This window comes from Macrobrachium rosenbergii, chromosome 35 (assembly GCF_040412425.1).
Source record: "Macrobrachium rosenbergii isolate ZJJX-2024 chromosome 35, ASM4041242v1, whole genome shotgun sequence".
In the NCBI taxonomy this organism is placed as follows: domain Eukaryota; kingdom Metazoa; phylum Arthropoda; class Malacostraca; order Decapoda; family Palaemonidae; genus Macrobrachium; species Macrobrachium rosenbergii.
Window position 1 is genome coordinate 5,270,328 of NC_089775.1, and position 20,995 is coordinate 5,291,322.

General features: G+C 36.9%; 1 protein-coding gene across 1 annotated transcript in view; it reads left to right on the forward strand.

Annotated features, from left to right (window-relative positions):
* Positions 1-18,218, forward strand: part of LOC136856423 (dipeptidase 1-like) — a 295,422-nt gene extending 277,204 nt beyond the window's left edge. Inside the window, exons 6-12 of the mRNA XM_067134286.1 lie at positions 1,806-1,956; positions 4,302-4,371; positions 5,985-6,161; positions 11,710-11,794; positions 13,551-13,626; positions 15,425-15,563; positions 17,083-18,218. Of these exons, the coding sequence (XP_066990387.1) occupies positions 1,806-1,956; positions 4,302-4,371; positions 5,985-6,161; positions 11,710-11,794; positions 13,551-13,626; positions 15,425-15,563; positions 17,083-17,184 (800 nt within the window). The 3' untranslated portion in view covers positions 17,185-18,218. The remainder of the gene's footprint in view (positions 1-1,805; positions 1,957-4,301; positions 4,372-5,984; positions 6,162-11,709; positions 11,795-13,550; positions 13,627-15,424; positions 15,564-17,082) is intronic.
* Positions 18,219-20,995: the final 2,777 nt, after the last annotated feature.

Below are 20,995 nucleotides of genomic sequence, written 5' to 3' on the forward strand. Positions count from 1 at the left end.
GAGAGAGAGAGAGAGAGAGAGAGAGAGAGAGAGAGAGAGAGAGCAATTACAGAACTCTCGAGAGTACTGTCTAAAGAAATACCTGTAGAAAAAATATGGTTATTTATCAGAGAAAAAACATTTCTTGCAAGCCTAAGGCTGGATATACAAATTGATAAGCAATTAAACTCTATTTTATTTGATAAATAAAAGAACTATGTAACAGTCAGGTTTAAATGGCGTGGTCTCGCGAAGAAGAAGAAGAAGAAGAAGAAGAAGAAGAAAAAAGAAGAAGAAGAAGAAGAAGAAAGGTCAGTTATGCTGGAAAACCCGAACAGTAGCTACAATATCTGTCACGACTTTGAATAATGTTTCCCTCTCTCTCTCAATCACTCACTCTTGTCCATGGCTCTGTTATATCCCAGCGAGGAAGAAGAAGAAGAAGAAGAAGAAGAAGAAGAAGAAGAAGAAGAAGAAGAAGAAGAAGAAAAAGAAAAATAAAGCTGGTTAAACATAACCTGACAAACCAAAACAGTACCTACGACAATAACTGTTAAACCTTTGAATAAAATTTCCCCCTCTCTCTCAGTTACTCACACTTGTTCCTGGTTCTGCTCTATCCCAGCGAAGAAGAAGAAGAAGAAGAAGAAGAAGAAGAAGAAGAAGAAGGAAGAAGACGCCCACAGAGGAAATGGCTGGCCAGAAAGAGGAAGGGAATCTAATGAAAGACAATAACCGGGGAACTGGGAGAGAAAGTAAATGAATTATTGGTAACTGGACACGGCGAGGGGTAGCGGGAAGAGAGATAGGGAAGGAGAGAAAGAGAGAAAGAGGAATTACGTCGTGGAGAGACAAAGCAAGAAAACAGATAATGGCAGAAGGGGGAAGAGAATTGTCCAGATACACGGAGAGGAGAATTACCATCGCATTCGCCAAGGGAGAGCGAGTGTCATTAGCTTTGTACACCCACGACAGAAGCGGTAATTAATACAGGAATTTTGGGACGATTGGACCTGTATTCTTTCAGATGTGCGCCTGAAATCCTTGCTGAAGCTGAGATGAGAAATGTAATGTATATCTGTTTTGCCTGAAATCACTGCTGATGTTCAGATTAATACAATGCGTAAATACATAGCTTTCTTCTCGAAATAACAGCAGAAACTTGAGACGGAATACATTTGTAGAATAAGTTAGGACACGCTGAGATTCTACATCAAAATAGAGTCAGGGATTCAATATTCTTTCTGTATTTCGAAAATATTTAGACGTTTTTGTTTTAGTTTATCAAAGCCTGAATTCTTTAGTTGCATGAGAAATTAGATACAAATATGATTTGAGTGATAGATACTTAGTGGATGTTATTAATCATAATAATGGTGTACTTTGATATCTATAAACAATATTGTTACTCAAATATTCTCTCTCTCTCTCTCTCTCTCTCTCTCTCTCTCTCTCTCTCTCTCTCTCTCTCTCTCTCAACCAAATCTTTGAAATTACCATTTTATACATCTGTCACATTTCAATATATTTAAAAATAATAACAGTTTTCACACAGTATCTTAAGCAATGTCGAAATATTTTGAATTTCTTTCCCTAGTACTGGTAATATTTTACTACTAGTTTTTTTTGCCTTATATTTTGTTGAATAGCATTCTTATACATTTTTCTGAATCTTTCTCCATCACGGAGTTTTATTTCTATATTTTTATTCTATACATACAAAAGTAATGCTTCTCCCCAAACCCAATACCCACCCACCAGAATGCCCACACAGATCTTTTAGTAATGTTTCTCTCATCCTAAAAATCTAATCTGTCTTCCTCCAGATATTACGACGGTCTTCAAAAAGGGCAAAATTGCCAGCCTTATAGCCATCGAGGGTGGGCATGGCATTAGCAATAGCCTGGGCACGCTACGTATGATGTACGAATTGGGCGTCAGGTACCTCACCCTCACCCACGCCTGCAATACCCCATGGTGAGATGCCATATTTTCTTTTATTATTATTATTATTATTATTATTATTATTATTATTATTATTATTATTTGATAAGTATTGTTAATATAATTATTTATACATTTATTATTATTATTATTATTATTATTATTATTATTATTATTATTTGATAAGTATTGTTCATATAATTATTTATACATTTATTATTATTATTATTATTATTTGATAAGTATTGTTAATATTATTATTTGTAAATTTATTATTATTATTATCATTATTATTATCATTATTTAATAAGATTATTAATATTATTATTTGTAAAATTATTATTATTATTATTATTATTATTATTATTATTATTATTATTATTATTATTATTATTATTATTATTATTATTATTATTATTATATTAATCGAGTGTGAACAAATATTGGTCGAAACGATAAGCCACATTCAGAGAGACGTTACGTACCGTCTAGAGGGTCATTCAAATGCATGTTCATTCTGTATATTCATTTATACATACATACATACATACACACACACACACACACACACACATATATATATATATATATATATATATATATATATATATATATATATATATATATAACTGATTCTAATTAATTACCAAATCTCTTCTTAAGATCTCTGAGAACCTGACAGTCTCATTAATACCAGACAAAGATCACTATGAACTTGAAAGAAGTGTCGACGCACTGACCCTTGATATTGCAACGTCAACTCATCAATCACAGGGGATGATGAACGGGACACGGAGGATAAAGATAGAAAGATAATTATTTTGGGGATTAAAAAGGTCGAGAACTTAATCAAGAAAACAAGATTATGGAAGCTTGTTTATATATATATATATATATATATATATATATATATATATATATATATATATATATATACTGTACATATTTATTTATTTATTTATACATATGTATGTATAAATTAAAAACTCCTAATCCATCCAGCCAACACTTTGTCTCCCATTCTCCCCACATGAACAAACCACCCTTAGGACATTTTTTTTATAATTTCTATAATGATAACGTTTTTGCCTTAATATTCTTATCAGATTTCACATTTTTTCCTTTACCCCAGAATTATGATTTAATATGTACTAAATATTCTTATCAGCTTTCACATTTTTTCCCTTACCCCAGAATTATGATTTAATATGTATAGACAAAATATTAGTGCACATATAATACATATGTTTGTATATATATATATATATAATATATATATATATTATATATATATATATATATATATTATCTATGTATATTTCACATACAGGCTATCAATAACAAGCTAATTATACATAAATAGAAGGGCTATATACTCCAAGGTAATGCACAGAGAAAAAAATTGGAAAATAAGAGGATTTATCCCAATTAGCTCTGGGCAGCCTCTTCCAATGCACTCCAGCCCAGACACCACACTACACTTTAGATCAATAATTCCAGAACAAAGGAGGATGCATGAGATCTGCAATTCCAGAGCCGATTCCTGGAATCTGGAATATGGTGACGTCATCATTTGTTCTGGTGCAAATTGTTGTCAAGGCAATTTTGCCGGTTCTCCAAACTTTCGACAATATGGCTGGTGCGCTCTCTCTCTCTCTCTCTCTCTCTCTCTCTCTCTCTCTCTCTCTCTCTCTCTCTCTCTCTCTCTTTCTCTACTGTATACGTACGCAAACACATACCTTGGTTAAGCGAAGAAGAGAGAGAGAGAGAGAGAGAGAGAGAGAGAGAGAGAGAGAGAGAGAGAGAGCGTGTTCAGCTTTTGAGGAAAATTAAATTAATATTACGCAAGTTAAATCCTTCAGTCAGTCATAAAGCTACAATATATATTTCATTAACCAATTTTTTTTATTATCATTCAACCTGTCATCATTTCAAACAATATGTCTGTTGATACAGAGTCCACTATCTAAGACACTTTTGTATAAATAAATATTCAGACAATAAACTTCAGTAATTAGATTAAGCATCAACAACAAATTCATCAGTATTTTATAAGTGACCCTCTTCTCAATCTAAAATTGACATATGATTAGGATTATATTACATTCTTTTGGAGCTGACGGTAAAATTCGGCAGCTGATATCACAGAGGATGACTGTGATTGGCTGGAGCCCACAACGAGCACCTGCCATTGGCTGTAACGATATCGGTTGCGGAGATTTACTTTCAGCTCCAATTTAAGTTACCACAAGATGTTTCATAGATTTCATTGACTGACAATATAGATCTTTCATTAGCAATAAGATTATTATTATTATTATTATTATTATTATTATTATTATTATTATTATTATTATTATTATTGATTTGTTTTTCAGGGCGACTTCCTCTGTTGTAGAGTCTAAAGGAAATAGCTTAAGTCCTACTGGGCTAACAGATTTTGGGAAGGTATGTGACATAACATATTTATTTCCATATTTTGAATGCCCTTAATAACATCTAATTAATTAACATCCCCAAATAGTCATTTAATCCATTTGTAAATATTCATAGAGAGTAACTCTTGCGTATATTAGTCAGCATTTTTTTATCTTTAATATTTTACTTAATAGATATTGACTGAAAACTTCTTATATCATTTTTTTTTCACCTCTATTTCATGATTCCCAACACATATAAACATCTGCTGTTATTTACAAATATCTGTAGAATTTACAAAAAAAAAAAAAAAATGGTTATTTTTCCTTCAAAGAATTTTTTTATGAATATTTGCAATATCTTTTCACTGGTGGTTTGTAAATACGACTTATGAATAGAAAATATGAATATTAACTAATTTTAAGAACATGCCACTTTTTTCATTCATGAACTCATTCCTCCGTTCCTATTTAATTACCCCTATCAACACCTCATTTATCTTCTCTTCTTAATCCTCTCATTCCATTAGAAACAAGAATGATGCCATATATTATTTATACAAATATAAATCTATCAAACAACACTTCCGTACTTTAGTGTCCCCTCCAATTCTTCTTATATACTTTGGTGCTCGTTTTCTATAGGCTTTTAAAATCTATAAACTGATAAGTATCTTTAAAATAATTCTCAGTCTCCAGCTGTTTATAAATATCCTTTAAGATGTCTTTTTTTATCCTGGTATTTTTTTTTTATTTCTTACTTTAGAATGCAAGAAAAATAAGATTTTATTCATTAATTCTTCATTTCAAATCTCCACAGAAATCAGATGGTCAGTCTCCTTAATATATGGATGAATATTTTGAAATTTTTACAGACACTTCTTGTGTAACCCTTTCTCCTTTTAGTTGAACGGAAAATGACTCTTTGTCCTCTTGACTCTTTGTTAAGAGGAACAGAGGATATATACTCATTCTTCTTAGTATCAATCCCCCTCTTCTTTCATATTTCATTCTGGAACCGTGGACCCATATTAATTTTTCAAATACGTCCTAAGGTCCACGTCCCTCTGATTAGTTTTGGTCAAAACAGTTGGTGCCCAGGTAACTTTGATTGAAGTCTCTCTCTCTCTCTCTCTCTCTCTCTCTCTCTCTCTCTCTCTCTCTCTCTCTCTCTCTCTCTCTCTCTACGGAAAGTTCACGTCCCTCTTTTGAGGAAATGGAGTCAAAAACAGTCAGTCTCCAAATAACTTTGGTCTTTTCTTGATCTCTTAACGTAGACGAAAGAATTCACACTCACTCAATCCTAATCCCCTTTTTCTTCCTCCCATACAGAAAGTACAGTCACTGTCTCTCTCTCTCTCTTCCACCCCCTACAGAAAGTACAGTCACTCTCTCTCTCTTTCTTTCTCCCATACAGAGTCCGCTCACTGACTCACTTCTCTCTCTCTCTCTCTCTCTCTCTCAAAGAAAGTCCACTCACTCCCAAACTCACTCACTCCCTAATCCCCTTTTTCTCCCTCCCATTCAGAAAGTACAATCCCTGATACACTCTCTCTCTCTCTCTCTCTCTCCCACCCCTACAGAAAGTCCACTCACCCCCACACTCACTCACTCCCTAACCCCCCTTCTTCTCCCTCCCCGCAGAAAGTGGTGCAGGAGATGAACCGCCTGGGGATGATGGTCGACCTCTCCCACGTCTCGACGCAGACGATGCGAGACACTCTGGAGGCCACCAAAGCTCCCATCATCTTCTCCCACTCGTCTGCCAGAGCCCTTTGTGATAATCCCCGCAACGTGCCAGACGATGTCCTCAAACAAGTGGTAAGGACTTTTTAAAGGACCCCCTCAGGGCATCTAAAGTCAGACACTTGATAAAATAATCTGCATGTTAGGCAACTGCCTTAGGTACAGTGGTACTTAGGTTTCAACTTCTTTTATGACTTGTGTGGTTCGGTTGGTAGCGGCCTTTGCCTTTCGGTGTCCTCAAACAAGTGGTAAGGACTTTTTAAAGGATCCCTCTAAGGTCAGACACTTGATAAAATGGTTTCCATGCCAGGCAGTTAGCCTGCCCAGGTGAAAGCCTTAGGTACAGTGGTACTTAGGTTCCAACTTCTTTTATGAGTTGTGTGGTTTAGTTGGCAGCGCCCTTTGCCTTTCAATGTCCTCAAACAAGTAAGAAGGGCTTTTAAAGGACCCCCTCTATACTAATCTAAGGTCAGACACTGATAAAATAGTTTGTATGCTAGGCAGTTGCCTTAGGTGCAGTGGTACTTAGGATCAAACTTCTCTTATGACTTGTGTGGTTCAGTTGGCAGTGCCCTTGCCTTTCGACTGAAAGACCCGGGTTCAAGTCCGATGTGAGTCAGTAATTTACCCCTCGATGACTACCCGCCTTTCTTCTGTGTTCCATTAAGAGTCCCAATTTTCCTAAGCATGGAATTAGGGCAGGCTATTATGAAAGGTATGGGGCTAGCGACTTCATGACAAAAACTTGATGAAAACCAGAAGTGTTGTAGAGTGGTATTTCTTCTGGATCTGACCTTCACTAAGGGCAAAATGCTTATAATCAGGTGATTATCATGACCTCGTTCTGATACCCCGGACCCGAGATCGAATCTCGGCCGGGCATCAGAATATCTTCATTTTTTCTCAATTTGGATCTGGGCTTAGTAGTGGCAAGTGTTTCCAAAATGTGAAGAAATCGAGGAGTTAAGAGGGAATTGAGGTTGACAAAAGTTACATACACACACAAATATATGTATATACATTCATATATGTAAATGTATATATATAAAAATATACTGCATATACATACATATATACATACATATATATACTGAGGGGAAAATACAATAGAATATATTACATAACACAAGCTAATAAAGAAAAATAAAAAAAAAAAAAAAGTCCAATTAAAACTTAATAATGATATTCAAACGCCCATTTAGACTTCCATTCCTCCCAGATTGCGAGTCTGGAGACGCCCATAAGAAAAGTTATGAAAATCTTCCAGCCCCTTCAGCGCCCTTAAGGGACCGCTTCCCATTCCGAGTCTGGAAGGGTCTGGAACTGTTTCTTCCAGAGTTTGGCCTCCTGGAACTGCCAGGAGTAACTTTTGTGGGTGTGGCGGGGGTGGGAGGGGATGGGGCTTTCCAGGTGTAGGGGTTTGAAAAGGTGTCTTCCGGAATTGGCCAATAGTTAGGAGGCGAGAAATGGGTCCTTTTTAGAGTTCTTTAAATGAAAGCTATTATAGAGATGGCTATTTGTCCGCCCGTCCGCCCTCAGATCTTAAAAACTACTGAGGCTAGAGGGCTGCAAATTGGTATGTCGATCATCCACCCTCCAGTCATCAAACATACCAAATTGCAGCCCTCTAGCCTCTGTAGTTTTAATTTTATTTAAGGTTAAATTTAGCCATAATCATGCTTCTGGCAACGATATAGGATAAACCACCACCTGGCCGTGGTTAAAGTCTCATGGGCCGCGGCTCATAAAGCATTATACCGAGACCGCCGAAAGATAAATCTTTTTCGGTGGCCTTGATTATACGCTGTAGCGGCTGTACAGAAAACTCGATTGCGCCGAAGAAACTCCGGGGCATTTTTTACTTGTTTATTGAAGGGTAAAATTTTATTTCATCTATTATCTTCAAATGGTATCGTATTATTTATGATTAATCTGAATGGTCGAAATGGTTCACATTTTTTATTGTTTTAAACAGTCACTAATATAGTTTAAATAGTCTCCATTTTTCATTGAAGGGTATAATTATATTTTACCCATTATCTACAAATCTCATTCGTCATTTGTATCTTACGACAGTCCTCACTTCACAAAGTTTACCTTATTAAGTATCACAAAAAACACTGAAAATTGTCCTACTGGGCGAAATAAACAAACAAGGCAATCAACCAGTAAGGAAAGAAATAAGCAAATGAAAAGAGACTACAATCTCGAACTCAACAAATTTTTTTTGGGGGGGGCCAACAATAGCGTCACAAGTCACCAACTTTATATCTTTGCTTTGCCAGGCCTTTGCCCTTTGATATTTTCTCCACTCTCTCTCTCTCTCTCTCTCTCTCTCTTTAACACCAATTTATCTGTGTTTTTTTACAGATTTTATAAGTCCAAGACTTAGCATTTTCGGCTACGAAAGCCCACAAACAGAGCCCTCTCTCTCTCTCTCTCTCTCTCTCTCTCTCTCTCTCTCTCTCTCTCTCTCTCTCTCTCTCTCTCTCTTTGCCCTCTTAATAACAGCCGAGAGAACGCCGGGTGGGCCATAAAAAATTGGGAAAGCAAACTCCCAGAGTTCCATGCAGGAGACAGCGAGTGTCAAGCGGAGGCCAAATTAATAACGGGGGCGTCATAACTTCACACAAAATATTAGGAGACGGAGTCTCCACAAGACAAGAAGAGAACAGATAAAAGGAAATAGATAAAACGCAACAAATAAAGAAGGGGAATAGATACGGAAATTATGGAAGGCAGGAATGGGAGGTCGAGATAAGGGAACGAAAATAAAATTTAGTTTCGACTAAAATTTTCTAATTTGTTTTACGTGCCAAAATGTCGTTGTTATTATTATTATTATTATTATTATTATTATTATTATTATTATTATTATTATTATTATTATTATCGACCACTGAAATCAGATATTTGACCCCTGACCGCAACTGAGAGGTCAATGAAACTGACTTTATTTTCATAAACACTAAATAGTCCATCTTAGTAGTGAAACACGCATATTTTTCCTGAACATGATTAGTGAAAGCCGTCGAGATTCACTGGACGTTTTTCGGAGGGAATGGTTACAATTCAAACTACAACTGGTGTTAAATTCTCTCAAAATTCCAATATAATACTTTCAATCTAACATTATACGTTAATATTACCGATTATCCACTCGTTTTATAGACAAATTCCCCACCAAGAACCCAGGAAAGACGGTAATTACCATCCTCATCAAGGTACTCGGGATACTTTTAATTTCAACTTGCAAAACTCCACCCATCGATCTTGAGGTTATATCTTCCTTAATGACTGGACTTATCGAAAGTTCCAGCAGGTCTGAAAAATTTACTAGCAATATATTATGCAGATTTTGCCATAAGTATTCAGCCTCCAGACTTGCATTTCAGAGGGTAATCTATTCTGTCATTCTATATACATATATACATATATATATATATATATATATATATATATATATATATATATATGTGTGTGTGTGTGTGTGTGTGTGTGTGTGTGTGTGTGTTGTGTGTTGTGTGTGTGGTAGGTGTGTGTGTGTGTTTGTGTGTGTGTGTGCATAAACAAAAGCGTGCCTGCGGGCACCCACGAATTCATCTATAATCGCCTCATCAATCAGCCGAATACTAAACATTTCCATTTCCGAATCTTGACAAATAAATAACACAAACAAAAAACAAATTAACAAATAAACCAAGGAATAAACAAACCTCCCCAAATACCGAACAGGAAGCAGAGAACACCACACAACAAAGAAAGAGAAATTAAGAAAATGAAAAAAAAAAAAACACAAAACAGGACGAGATGAGTAGGAGAGGGAAGTAAGTGATAGCCCTTGTGAACAGCGTGACACCCAACATCCTGCCTTTTTAACAGCTGCTGCTGCTGCTGTTGCTGTTGCTGTTGCTGTTGCTGCTGCCGCCCTGGGCGCAGGAAGAGGATCAGGTGTGAGGGCGTGTTGCGAGGGAGAGGAGGAGGTGTTAGGAGGAGGGGTTGGGGTAGTGAAAGGGAGATGGAGAGAGAGAGAATGAGTAGGTATGAGAAGGAGGGGATTGAAGTGTGATAGTGTGAGGAAGAGTATGAAGTATGAAGATGATGTAGAGAGAGAGAGAGAGAGAGAGAGAGAGAGAGAGAGAGAGAGAGAGAGAGAGAGAGAGAGAGAGGTCCTCACTCACATTCCAACCAACAGGAGAGAGAGAGAGAGAGAGAGAGAGAGAGAGAGAGAGAGAGAGAGAGAGAAGTCCTCACATTCCAACCAACAGAGAGAGAGAGAGAGAGAGAGAGAGAGAGAGAGAGAGAGAGAGAGAGAGAGAGAGAGAGAAGGTCCTCATATTCCACCCCACAGGCGAGAGAAAAGTGATAAAGTTAGGAAGAAATGAGAGAGAGAGAGAGACCCTCACAAACACACACACACACACACACACACATAAACAACACATCGGCGACAGAGCCCCAAGTATAATGCCTGAAAGTACCACACCATTTGTTTTCACGCTTAGCTGGCCAGGCCTGACAGCACCTCCCCCTCCCCCTCCACTTACCCCCTCCCAACCCCCCACAACCTCCCACAACCTCCCACGACCCCACCTCCAACCCAAGGGTCCTTCATTTCCCTGGAAACTTTTGGCTCTCGAAAGTGAAAGAATTCTTGCCAGATTTTTTTTCTACGTCAAAATAGGACAAACTTTTGGGCCACTGAAATTCTGATATTTAAAAAATTAAGAAAATGAAGGTTTTTTTAAATGTGGATATTTAAACTTTACAAATTATATATTGGAAATAGAAGTGAATATTTAAACATTGCAAATTATATATTGGAAATAGAAAATTTTTGTGATAACAGATAATAGATTGTGATTATTTATGTATTGCACATTATATATTGGTAATTGAACATTTTTTGATAACAGATATATATATATATTTGAAAATCTTACTTCTTAAATGATGCATATTTTGTATGTAAATGACGTTTATACCTCAAATAGCAATGCAAATTGAATTTTATAAACGATGGGGAATTTGATGAAAGGAAATTTATATTTTCCAGCATCAGAATCATAGACATTTTTCACATTTACAATGGAAGTGGGCTCGCAGCTTCATCCCTTGACAACAGAGTAAATATATATATATATATATATATATATATATATATATATATATATATATATATATATATATATATATATATATATATATATATATATATATATATATATATAGATCAAATCTAAGGAAGCCCACAGAAACTGCAAAATGTGGAAAATAAAGGCTATATTTCAGAGACCAAACTGTCTCTCTCCTCAGGCAAATAGTGAATGAGAAATTGAGATATATACGAATACATATATATATATATATATATATATATATATATATATATATATATATATATATATATATATATATATATATATATATGTCTGTGTGTTTTATTTGATCTCAAATTCCAAAATCTTTTATATCTGTGTATTTTCTAAATTTGAAGAGAAAGGTCAATCCTTTCACTATTGCCTGGTTTCTAGTCAACAGATTAACTGTTGTCTTTGAAGAGACTTTAATTATTTTGTCCATCACAGGAACAGAATAACATTTCATTTTCCTCTTCTTTCAGAAACTTAATCGAGGTATTGTCATGGTGAGCTTCTTCGCTGACCATATCAGTTGTTCCGACCAAGCTAATGTGTCTAATGTTGCAGGTAAGCAATTGCAGAGCTTTCAAAAAGAAAAAAAATACTGTCTAAAATCAACACCAAAAGTAGACCCTAATTTTGGGGATTTTTCCTAGATAGTGACCCCCAAAGGTTTTATAACCCGGTATGTATCCACCTTTGCGGCGTGTTTAGCACAAGCCCGTTGGAGACTACCTTAAAAACATAAACAAAAGACTGTGCATATCATAAAGATAATGACCCCCAAGAAATATTAGTCCTAGATAATGACCCCCAAAAACCCTTTGGGGTCACTATCTAGGAAAGATCCATTTTTTGTAACGCGTGGTTGGTTTTACACAGCACACTTGAAATCTAGCGATTAAGGACAAAATATTGGAACTTTCTCAATTCTTTGAAGGTACCTTCTTGTCCTCCTAAAAATAGGTAAATAAATGTTTTGGATATGAAAACCACGACCTGAGATGTAATGGTTAGATTAAAGACAAGATACTGGAACTGTGACTCAATTCTTTGAAGGTATCTTCTTGTCCTTCTAAAAATAGGTAAACAATAAATGGTTTGAATATAGAAATATCAGCACACCTCAGATGTAATGGCACAGTGGTTCCCAAGCTTTTTTTGGCCCACGAACCCTTTCACCATATGTCAGAATGTCATCCCCCCCCCCCTTTCCAAAATTGTCTGCCTCAAAAGAAGCATTCCAAAAAATATGCAACAAAATACTGACACAAACACACAAGCTATCGGTGAGAAAGCCCAGAGGGACTTCTCAGTAGTGCGGACCGATGCAAACTGTTTTGTGTGGTCCTAGAGCCAGTTTGAGCCTGCCAATCTGTGGTCACAATTCCCCCTTGGTTGAGAACCACTGAGTTTGATCATACAAAAGTTATTGGAACAGCGATTTAAATCCTTGAAGATATGTTCTTGTCCTTCTAAAACAAAGAGGTAAATTTTAAATGTCTGCAATAAGAAAATATTAACTTACCTGAGACGCAATGATGAGATTGTACAAAAGATCCTGGAACAGCGGTTCAGTTCCTTGAAGGTATCCTCTTATCCTTCTGAAAAAAAAAGGAAAGTTTTGAATACATCTCCTTTTAGTAAGAAAGAAAACGGGACTTTGCTAAGAATAACAAAATATCAAATAATATATTTCGAGTACTTAGAGGAGTACCTATTAACTGGACTACCTGTAGGGACAAATGTTTCAAGCATATATCTTTTCAAGCACCTCACTGAAGGCGCCCTGTGGTTCTCAAACTGGGGGTAGTTACCCCCGGGGGGGGGTTAATTAAGCCGTTCCTTGGGGGTTACGAGGTACTTTCTAAAAGTCATAGTTCTTTGGAGTAAAATTCTTCTACAGACCATCGCACTGATATTTTAGCAAGGACAAACAATGTCACGTTTCCCATTAATAATGCAATAATGTTTTTATTTTATAATAATTACCAAAGAAATAATGCTTCAATACCAATTTGTAATAAGATGAAAAAGCTTTAATTTTAATTTTCTGTCAGAGGAATAATGTCTAAAACCAAAACTCTTTATTTCTTAAGACTTGACTAAAAGTAAAATGAATTTCTTACATATAAAATGCATCAGAAATTAAGTATTCCAATATTCCTCTTTCCTGTATATTATAACTTCACATAACTGAAGAGGCATGGGGCAAGGGTCATAGTGATCTATCACACCACTGCCCCCGGGGGGTTACAGTACCAAAAATAATTTGAGAAACCATTGCTGTACATCATCACATCTTTCTCGTGTCCCATTTCAGAGCACATCAATTATATACGCCAGGTGGCCGGTATTGACCACGTGGGCATAGGAGCAGATTTTGACGGCATCAACAAGTAAGTGGACTAAAAGTACCCTTCAATAATGAGATGCAAAATGTCGAGAGTAATTTTGTTTTCAATAAGAGACAAAATGTCAGAAATATTTTTGCTTATAGTGAGTCTTGGTCTAAGGGCTCTTCTTAAAGTACAGATTCTATGCAAATCAATTTTATAGGTTGTATGAGAAAGGAAATCTAAGATTTACTACAATCTATATAATATATACAGCATTAGTCAGTCTGTCACTGTTATGAAAATTGCACCAACATCCACTTTGCTTCTTAGTGGTACCTCGTTTTGAATTTTAATAACTGATGCACAATTCTCAGATGGATTAAAAAGAGTTTTCATGCACGAGAAAGCACTCATTGGCTCTCCATAAATAGAGATACTCAAGCACAAAAAGTATATAGATTGTATTGCTTCCTATGCACAAACACTGATAACAAACAATGATAGGTAAACATCGTATTTACTCTATAAGTTGAATGCTAATAGTTTCATACTTACGATCAATTATTTCAATCCACAACTGAATTGTCCTAATAATTAAATTGACAGAAAATTCTAAAATGAATTAAAGAACAGAAAGGAAGTTCTATTCACACCTATAAGCATAACTACATATTTCTAAATAGTCATACCAGAGTTTCTAAAGCTGTATATTGTTACCTGACGTTTCTGGGCCAAAACGCTGTTCGTTTTAATTTTCAAAGTGAATAAAATACATTTTTAGATCAATTAATAACACTGAAAAACCTAAGTATTTTTTAAAGATCTAACAAACGAATGTTTTACTTGTTATTGCTATATGACTTTCAGAAAATAAAACATGAAATATAAAAAAAAAATTATAGAATATAAATGATTAGATGTTAAATATAGAGTATGTATTGATAATGTTTTCCAAATATTAGATAAAAAACAAAAATCATGCAAAAATGTCAATTCCAGGAATTAACTAAAATACTGACGATTTATGTAAATCATTTCTACCTTCAAAACGTCATAAACAAAAAGATAAATATATAAATAAACCCTGCATTCGATGAAAACTTAAATTTTATTTCTTAGGCAATATATTTTCCATAACCAACATATGGGAAAACTGTCTGAGCATTTGTTCAAAATCATCTTGGATAAATATATTAAAAAGGTATTATTTACAGGGACATAAAGATATTATTTACAGGGACAATACAGATATTACTTACATGCAAAAAATAAATTATAATTAGTGATGAAATCAGGATAATTGTCTTGAGTAAAAACGGGGTATTGAAATGTATTTTTCAATAAATATGGCAGTTAAAATATGGACATACATCTTTTTTTTTTAATTTATGTAAGCAAACGTTTGCATACAGGACGAACTTAAAAATATTAATAAGGTGTTTTGATGTTTATCTACTTAAACACACAGTTTTCTCTTAATGCCATGTTGGTATACAGTATATTGTTTTACTCTGAATATTCAGTGTTCTTACATTAACCTGAATATCAATAATTTCATCATTTGAGAGTCTGGGAAACCACTCCCCTAAAATAATCAATATAAAACCTTTCACTGCAAGTCATAACAGATATAATAACAATCCCAAACCTCCGATATTCTTCGTAGATTTTTATGTATTCTACCAAAAAATAAATCCTATCTCCTAGCCCAAGGCGACTATCGAGGAAGACGCCTGTATTCCTCCAAGATTTCAGAATACTTTGGCCCCCAGAAATCCTCTTTCCCTAATCTTCTTTGCTCGCGTCGCCTGTTTTTCTACTTCGCCTGCTTCTTCTTTCTTCTTTTTTCCCCGTGTAGGACGCCTGATGGTCTCGAGGACGTAAGCAAATACCCGGTGCTTTTAGCAGAGTTGCTAAGAGACCCCGGCTGGACCGTCGAAGATATTAGGAAATTGGTGGGCGGGAATATCATCAGAGTGTTCTCGGAAGTCGAGAGGGTAAGTTACGCCTCGGTTTTTCCTTTTTTTTTCTGAAATGTAGAGAGAGGGCGTGTGGCTTTGGCCCTCTCAGAGACGGGAGTTTACAGAAAAGCCTTTTTTCAGTTTACAGGTTTTTTTCTGTGAGTGTTTTCTGAAGTGTAAAGGGTCTGTGTCACTGGCCTCTCAGGGAAGGGAGCTTAAAAATTCTTTTTTTTTTTAGTTTCCTTAAGTCTAAAGGTGTGTTGTCATTAGCTTCTAGGGGTCGGGAGCCTACAAAAAAAAGCTTTTTTTTCAATTTCCTCAAGTGTAAAGGTGTGTTATTGGCCCTCTCTGGGACGGGAGCTTACAGAAACGCTTTCCTTTTTAGTGTTTCCTCAAGTGCAAAGGGCATGTGGCATTAGCCTATAAAGGCAGGGAACTTACAGAAAAACTTTTTTTTTAGTTTCCTCAAGTGTAATGGCATGTTATTGGCCCTCTCAGGGACGGGAGCTTACAAAAAAAAAACTTTTTTCGGTGTTTTCTGAAGCGTAAAGGGTGTGTGTTTCATTGGCATCTCAGGGACGGGAGCTTCCAGTTTTTTTTATTTTTTGTTTCCTCAAATGCAAAGGGCATGTGACATTAGCTTCTAGGGGCCGGGAACTTGCAGAGAAGCCTTTTTTCAGTGTTTCCAGATGTCCAAAGGGCATGTGTCATTAGCCTCAAAGGGCCGGGAACTTACAGAAAAGCTTATATTTACAGTGTTCCCTGAAGTTCAAAGGGTATGTGTCTTTAGCCTATTAGGACCGGACACTTACAGAGAAGGCTTGGAGATTGTTTATGTTTTCTTAAGTCCGAAGGGTAAGTATTGTTAGCTTCTCAGGGCCGGGAAATTACAGGGAAGCCTTTCCGTGACCGTTCATGTCTTCTGAAGTGTAAAGGGCGTATATCATTTGCCTATCAGTGCCGGGAACTTAGAGAGAAGCCTGTGAGATCGTTCATGTTTTCTGAAGAATGTCCACCATTTTTGTAGGTTCCCTTTTTGCAGGTATATGAAATGATGTCCTATTTTCATAGAATCACTAGTTACTCTTGATTTGGAGGGTTCCTCTCTTCCTAGGCTCGAAATCATCTTAATTTTCAATCAAATCCCACGTCTTCTCTTGTTGTAGGTATGAAATGACTTCTTCAAGTTTCCACCTAGTTACCTGTCGTCCGTTTTTTTTTTTTTTTTTAGAAAGTTCCAATTTGTACAGATGTATGAAATGATGTCATATTCCCATAGAACCACCTGTTCCCCTGTCTTGGAAAGCTTCCCCTTGTCAAGTTTCACTCAAATCCCACGTTCTCTGTCTTGGAAGGGTTGGTTCCCCTTTTTGTGGGTACTAAATGATGTCAAGTTTCAGTCAAATCCCACGTTCTTTGTCTTGGAAGGGTTGGTTCCCCTTTTTGAAGGTACGAAATGATCTCAAGTTTCACTCAAACCTCATGCTCCCCTTTTGTTGTAGGTACGAAATGACATCAAGTTTCCCCCGAATCACCTCCTCTCCTTTTTCCGCAGGTACGAGACGACTTGCTGGCCAAGGGAGTTGAGCCCGTGGAGGAAGAGATTCACCCGGAATACCTTCGAGGCAAAACCAACTGCACTTATTTCTTCGACTAAGTCTCACCAACTGCAGGACGACCTCCGGGGTCTTTCTGTCGACTGCAGGACGACCTCCGGGGTCTTTCTGTCGACTGCAGGACGACCTCCGGGGTCTTTCTGTCGACTGCAGGACGACCTCCGGGGTCTTTCTGTCGACTGCAGGACGACCTCTGGGGTCTTTCTGTCAACAATCTCCGCCAAAAAAACAAAGACGATCCAATCTTCATGATGATGATGATGACGACAATTCGGTGCTACACATTGTGCCAAAGATAATACAGTTATGTAATGGAACTTTTCAGATTTTTTATTGTTGAATTTTCTCAAAGCAAAACAAGAAGAAGAAGAAGAGAGGAGGGGGACTCGCCTGTCTTTGTCGCAGCAGTCTCTCTCTCTCTCTCCTTGAGGGAGGAGCCTCAGGGAACGAGGAGGCGTCTGTCGAACGCTGTCACTCACAGACACAGACATAGACAGACGTCATCAGCTGACGATGACGGAGAGACTGATGATGATTCTGTACCAAATCAACCCGGAAGTTTATTTTGCATCAAAACCGGATTTGTAATGAACTCGACTTATATATATACATTCGCGGTTGTTAGTGAGTGAAGTGTCTGCGCTACGTCACCGAACCAGTGACTCAGAAGAAGAAGAAGAAGTAGAAAAGTTTGATTCCTTCGTTTTTAGAGCTTTGAAACTCGTCTCAAACAAACAAAAACTGAGGTGAAATCTGAGCTCACTCCGTGAAGCTCCGAAAATACCTAACGCACACAAACTTTGCTCATGTTTTGTAAAAGTAACCTATTAAGTAACTTATTTCCGTTGGTTTTGTGAATGCACAAGGAATCGAACAAGTGTACCAGACTGTCTTGTTTTCCATTTTTTTCTATTTTACTACTCTGGAATCCCAAGCATTCCAGCCGCGCGATTCCCGATTCCTGGCAGTGTCTGGATCAACTCTGGAATCGGAGGAACACTGCTTGTAGAGAGACCTACTCATTGATAAGAGAGAGAGAGAGAGAGAAAGAGAGCGTGAGAGAGAGAGAAAGAAAGAAGAGAGAGAGAGAGAGAAAGAGAATAATTGTGTCTGTTTTTAAGAGAACATAGTGTACATATGTGCATAATCAACCTGAAATATATTTGGAACATTATGGAAAGACCAAGTAGATTCTCCTCGACCCGTAGGGACACGTCTTCTACGAAGCAGAAGGCCGCCGCCCTTAGACGCCTGAAGAATATCCTGCAGGAAGCCCGTGGTGGGAGGTCTCCTACGGGAGTCCTGCGGGAGAGGTAACTGACGCGCGGTCCTCCTTAGTGCCAACGTATTTTTTGACTTTTCATAGATGCCTTTAGAATGGCCACCCCAAGGTAAAACCCAACAGACATCAATATTTTATTAAGACTTTGAAAACTAACGTCGACAGATTATTATTATTATTATTATTAAGATTTGGTGTAATAAAGAAATATGATTGCCAACACGCCATCAACTATTTGTAAGGGAATCTAACCTAACGATATTGTTTTTTTATTAATATTTGTAACATTTCAGTCACCTGGAAGAAAGGACATTTTGATTCGAATTCCTTGCCAAACATTTTGTGAGATTTTTTTTTTTTTTTTTGTGACAAATATTCTCTTTTTTTGAGAAACATTGTGGAACCTCCGGAAAATATTTTCCTCAAATGTTTTTATTTATTGGAATTAGGGCCTAGGAGTAAGATTGACATAACAGATGGAGCAATATTACACTCGTTACTTTCTTTCCAAGAGGAATATTCGTGGATCAGCCACGTAATTACAAAAGGTAATTACGAAGATTTGAGTGTTTTTTTAAACTGAAATGACAGCTGACCACACCCGCCTTCGCTTAGCGACTACTGCTGGTCAGTTGGACTTAAGAGAAGGGGGAAAATTTTATTTACACTGGCCCGTTCATTCTTGAGCAATTTCACGAAACGTACATCCATTAATCCATTCTTCAGTTAAGTGTACGAATAGAATTACAACATCTAGGTTGCGTGATGAGGAAGATCACTCAAAATTCCGATCAGTTGAAGTTGAAAAAGCAATTCAGTCTCACGGATTCGTGGGGCCATATATAGCCTACACCTTCCCTAACCTGCTGGTGCTGGGAGAAGGGAACTCACAAGACCAGCAGTTTTCTTCATTTTTCTTCCTTTTTTCTTCCTTGTGGCAAACCTCGGTTGCTTGTGCAAGCAGGAATGTGAACGGACACTGACAAGCGCCTGTGTGCGAGTCTTTATTTGCCTAAAAACAAGAAAAATATGCCGAAACCGATCGCCAAAGTCTTGCCGTGTGGCTCGAGAAGAAGAAGCTTTGTTTTGGTTGCGTTCAGACGATTCGTAGAGGAGCTGCGTTCATTATGGCGATCCAAACCGAGCGTTCGTCAGGTCAGAGAACCGTTCTGTGCGAACTGGTTTATTTATATACATATATATATATAGAAGCTCTGCACTTACAATTCTACGGAATACTTTATTTTAAAGAGGTTGCTACGCGTAGTAACACCCGACCAGAGCACAGCACAAGACAAAAAAAACTCGCTCGCAGAAAACTGTTTTCGAACGCGGTCGCCACCGAACGAGTCGGCGCACGCGCACTGACGGCCGCTCCGACCCATAATGGACGCGACCCGCCAACTGCTCTTATTTTACTTTCGACTTTCGAATTAGAAGTGAAAGAGACACGTTGCGGCTTTAGTGGGTCTCAGAGGGGGAAGAGGCCCACGGAAGCGCCCCCTCCTCTTTCTACATTTAGGGAAACGACAGAGAAAAGGTCAACGATCAATCATTTCAGTCGGCGAAGACTTGCGGGGTATGGAAGGTTCACGCTAATGAGATTTTATCTGATTTATTCACTTATCTTTTTGTCTCGCCACAATGCTTCAGCTGGGATTCGTTTGACGGAAGTATTTGTTTAGCTAACGTTCTATCATTTGCAACGGGGAAATCAATTTAAGCACGAGATGGCACGGAAATAAAGCGTTTGATACATCAGTAGAACCTTGTTCTCTGTAAATGCAAAACTAGGCCTACAAGATCCTGAAAACAGAACCTATCATTGGATTTAACCAAAATTTAAGCTTTCAAAATCAAACACAAAATGTGTTTCGGTGTAAGGAATGTTAACTCACCCATATCATAAACTTCATGACGAAAAGAAGAATTTAAAAACAATTTAAACTTGATCCCAGGAAATTTTTTTGTATTACCAACAGCCTAAGCAAAATGAATAGTTAATTTCATACGCCTAAGTCACTGAGAGGAACATACAATTTTTTTAATAACTTTGGCGACTGTAAAACTGTTTAACTAACCTCTCTTGAAAGATTTCTCTAAAATTTTATTAAGTGACCGGTTGAATGACATATACTAATTCAGATATGTATATATAAACTATATATATATATATATATATATATATATATATATATATATATATATATATATATATATATATATATACACATATTTGAAGGTATACACTTTGCAATAAGAACGGCATTCGAAAACTCACAGGGACAGAAATAAAAATGAAAATTTAAAAAACACAGGAAGATTAACGCGCCCATAAGTCATTTCATACGAAAAAACCAATCGAGAATTCGCAAGAACATTGGCTTATAGCAATCCTTTTCAGGCGTCGCGTGCACTCAAGAAGGTTAGGAGATTTTTTGCAAGCTTTTTATACCTATAAATAAGATCTTAGTAATGTTTCTCTTTCGTTTGAACTTTGTCGATAAGTCGGTGAAATTCTAAATCCTTGGACAATCATGTGCAATCGCAACAAGACCTCGGCACTTACT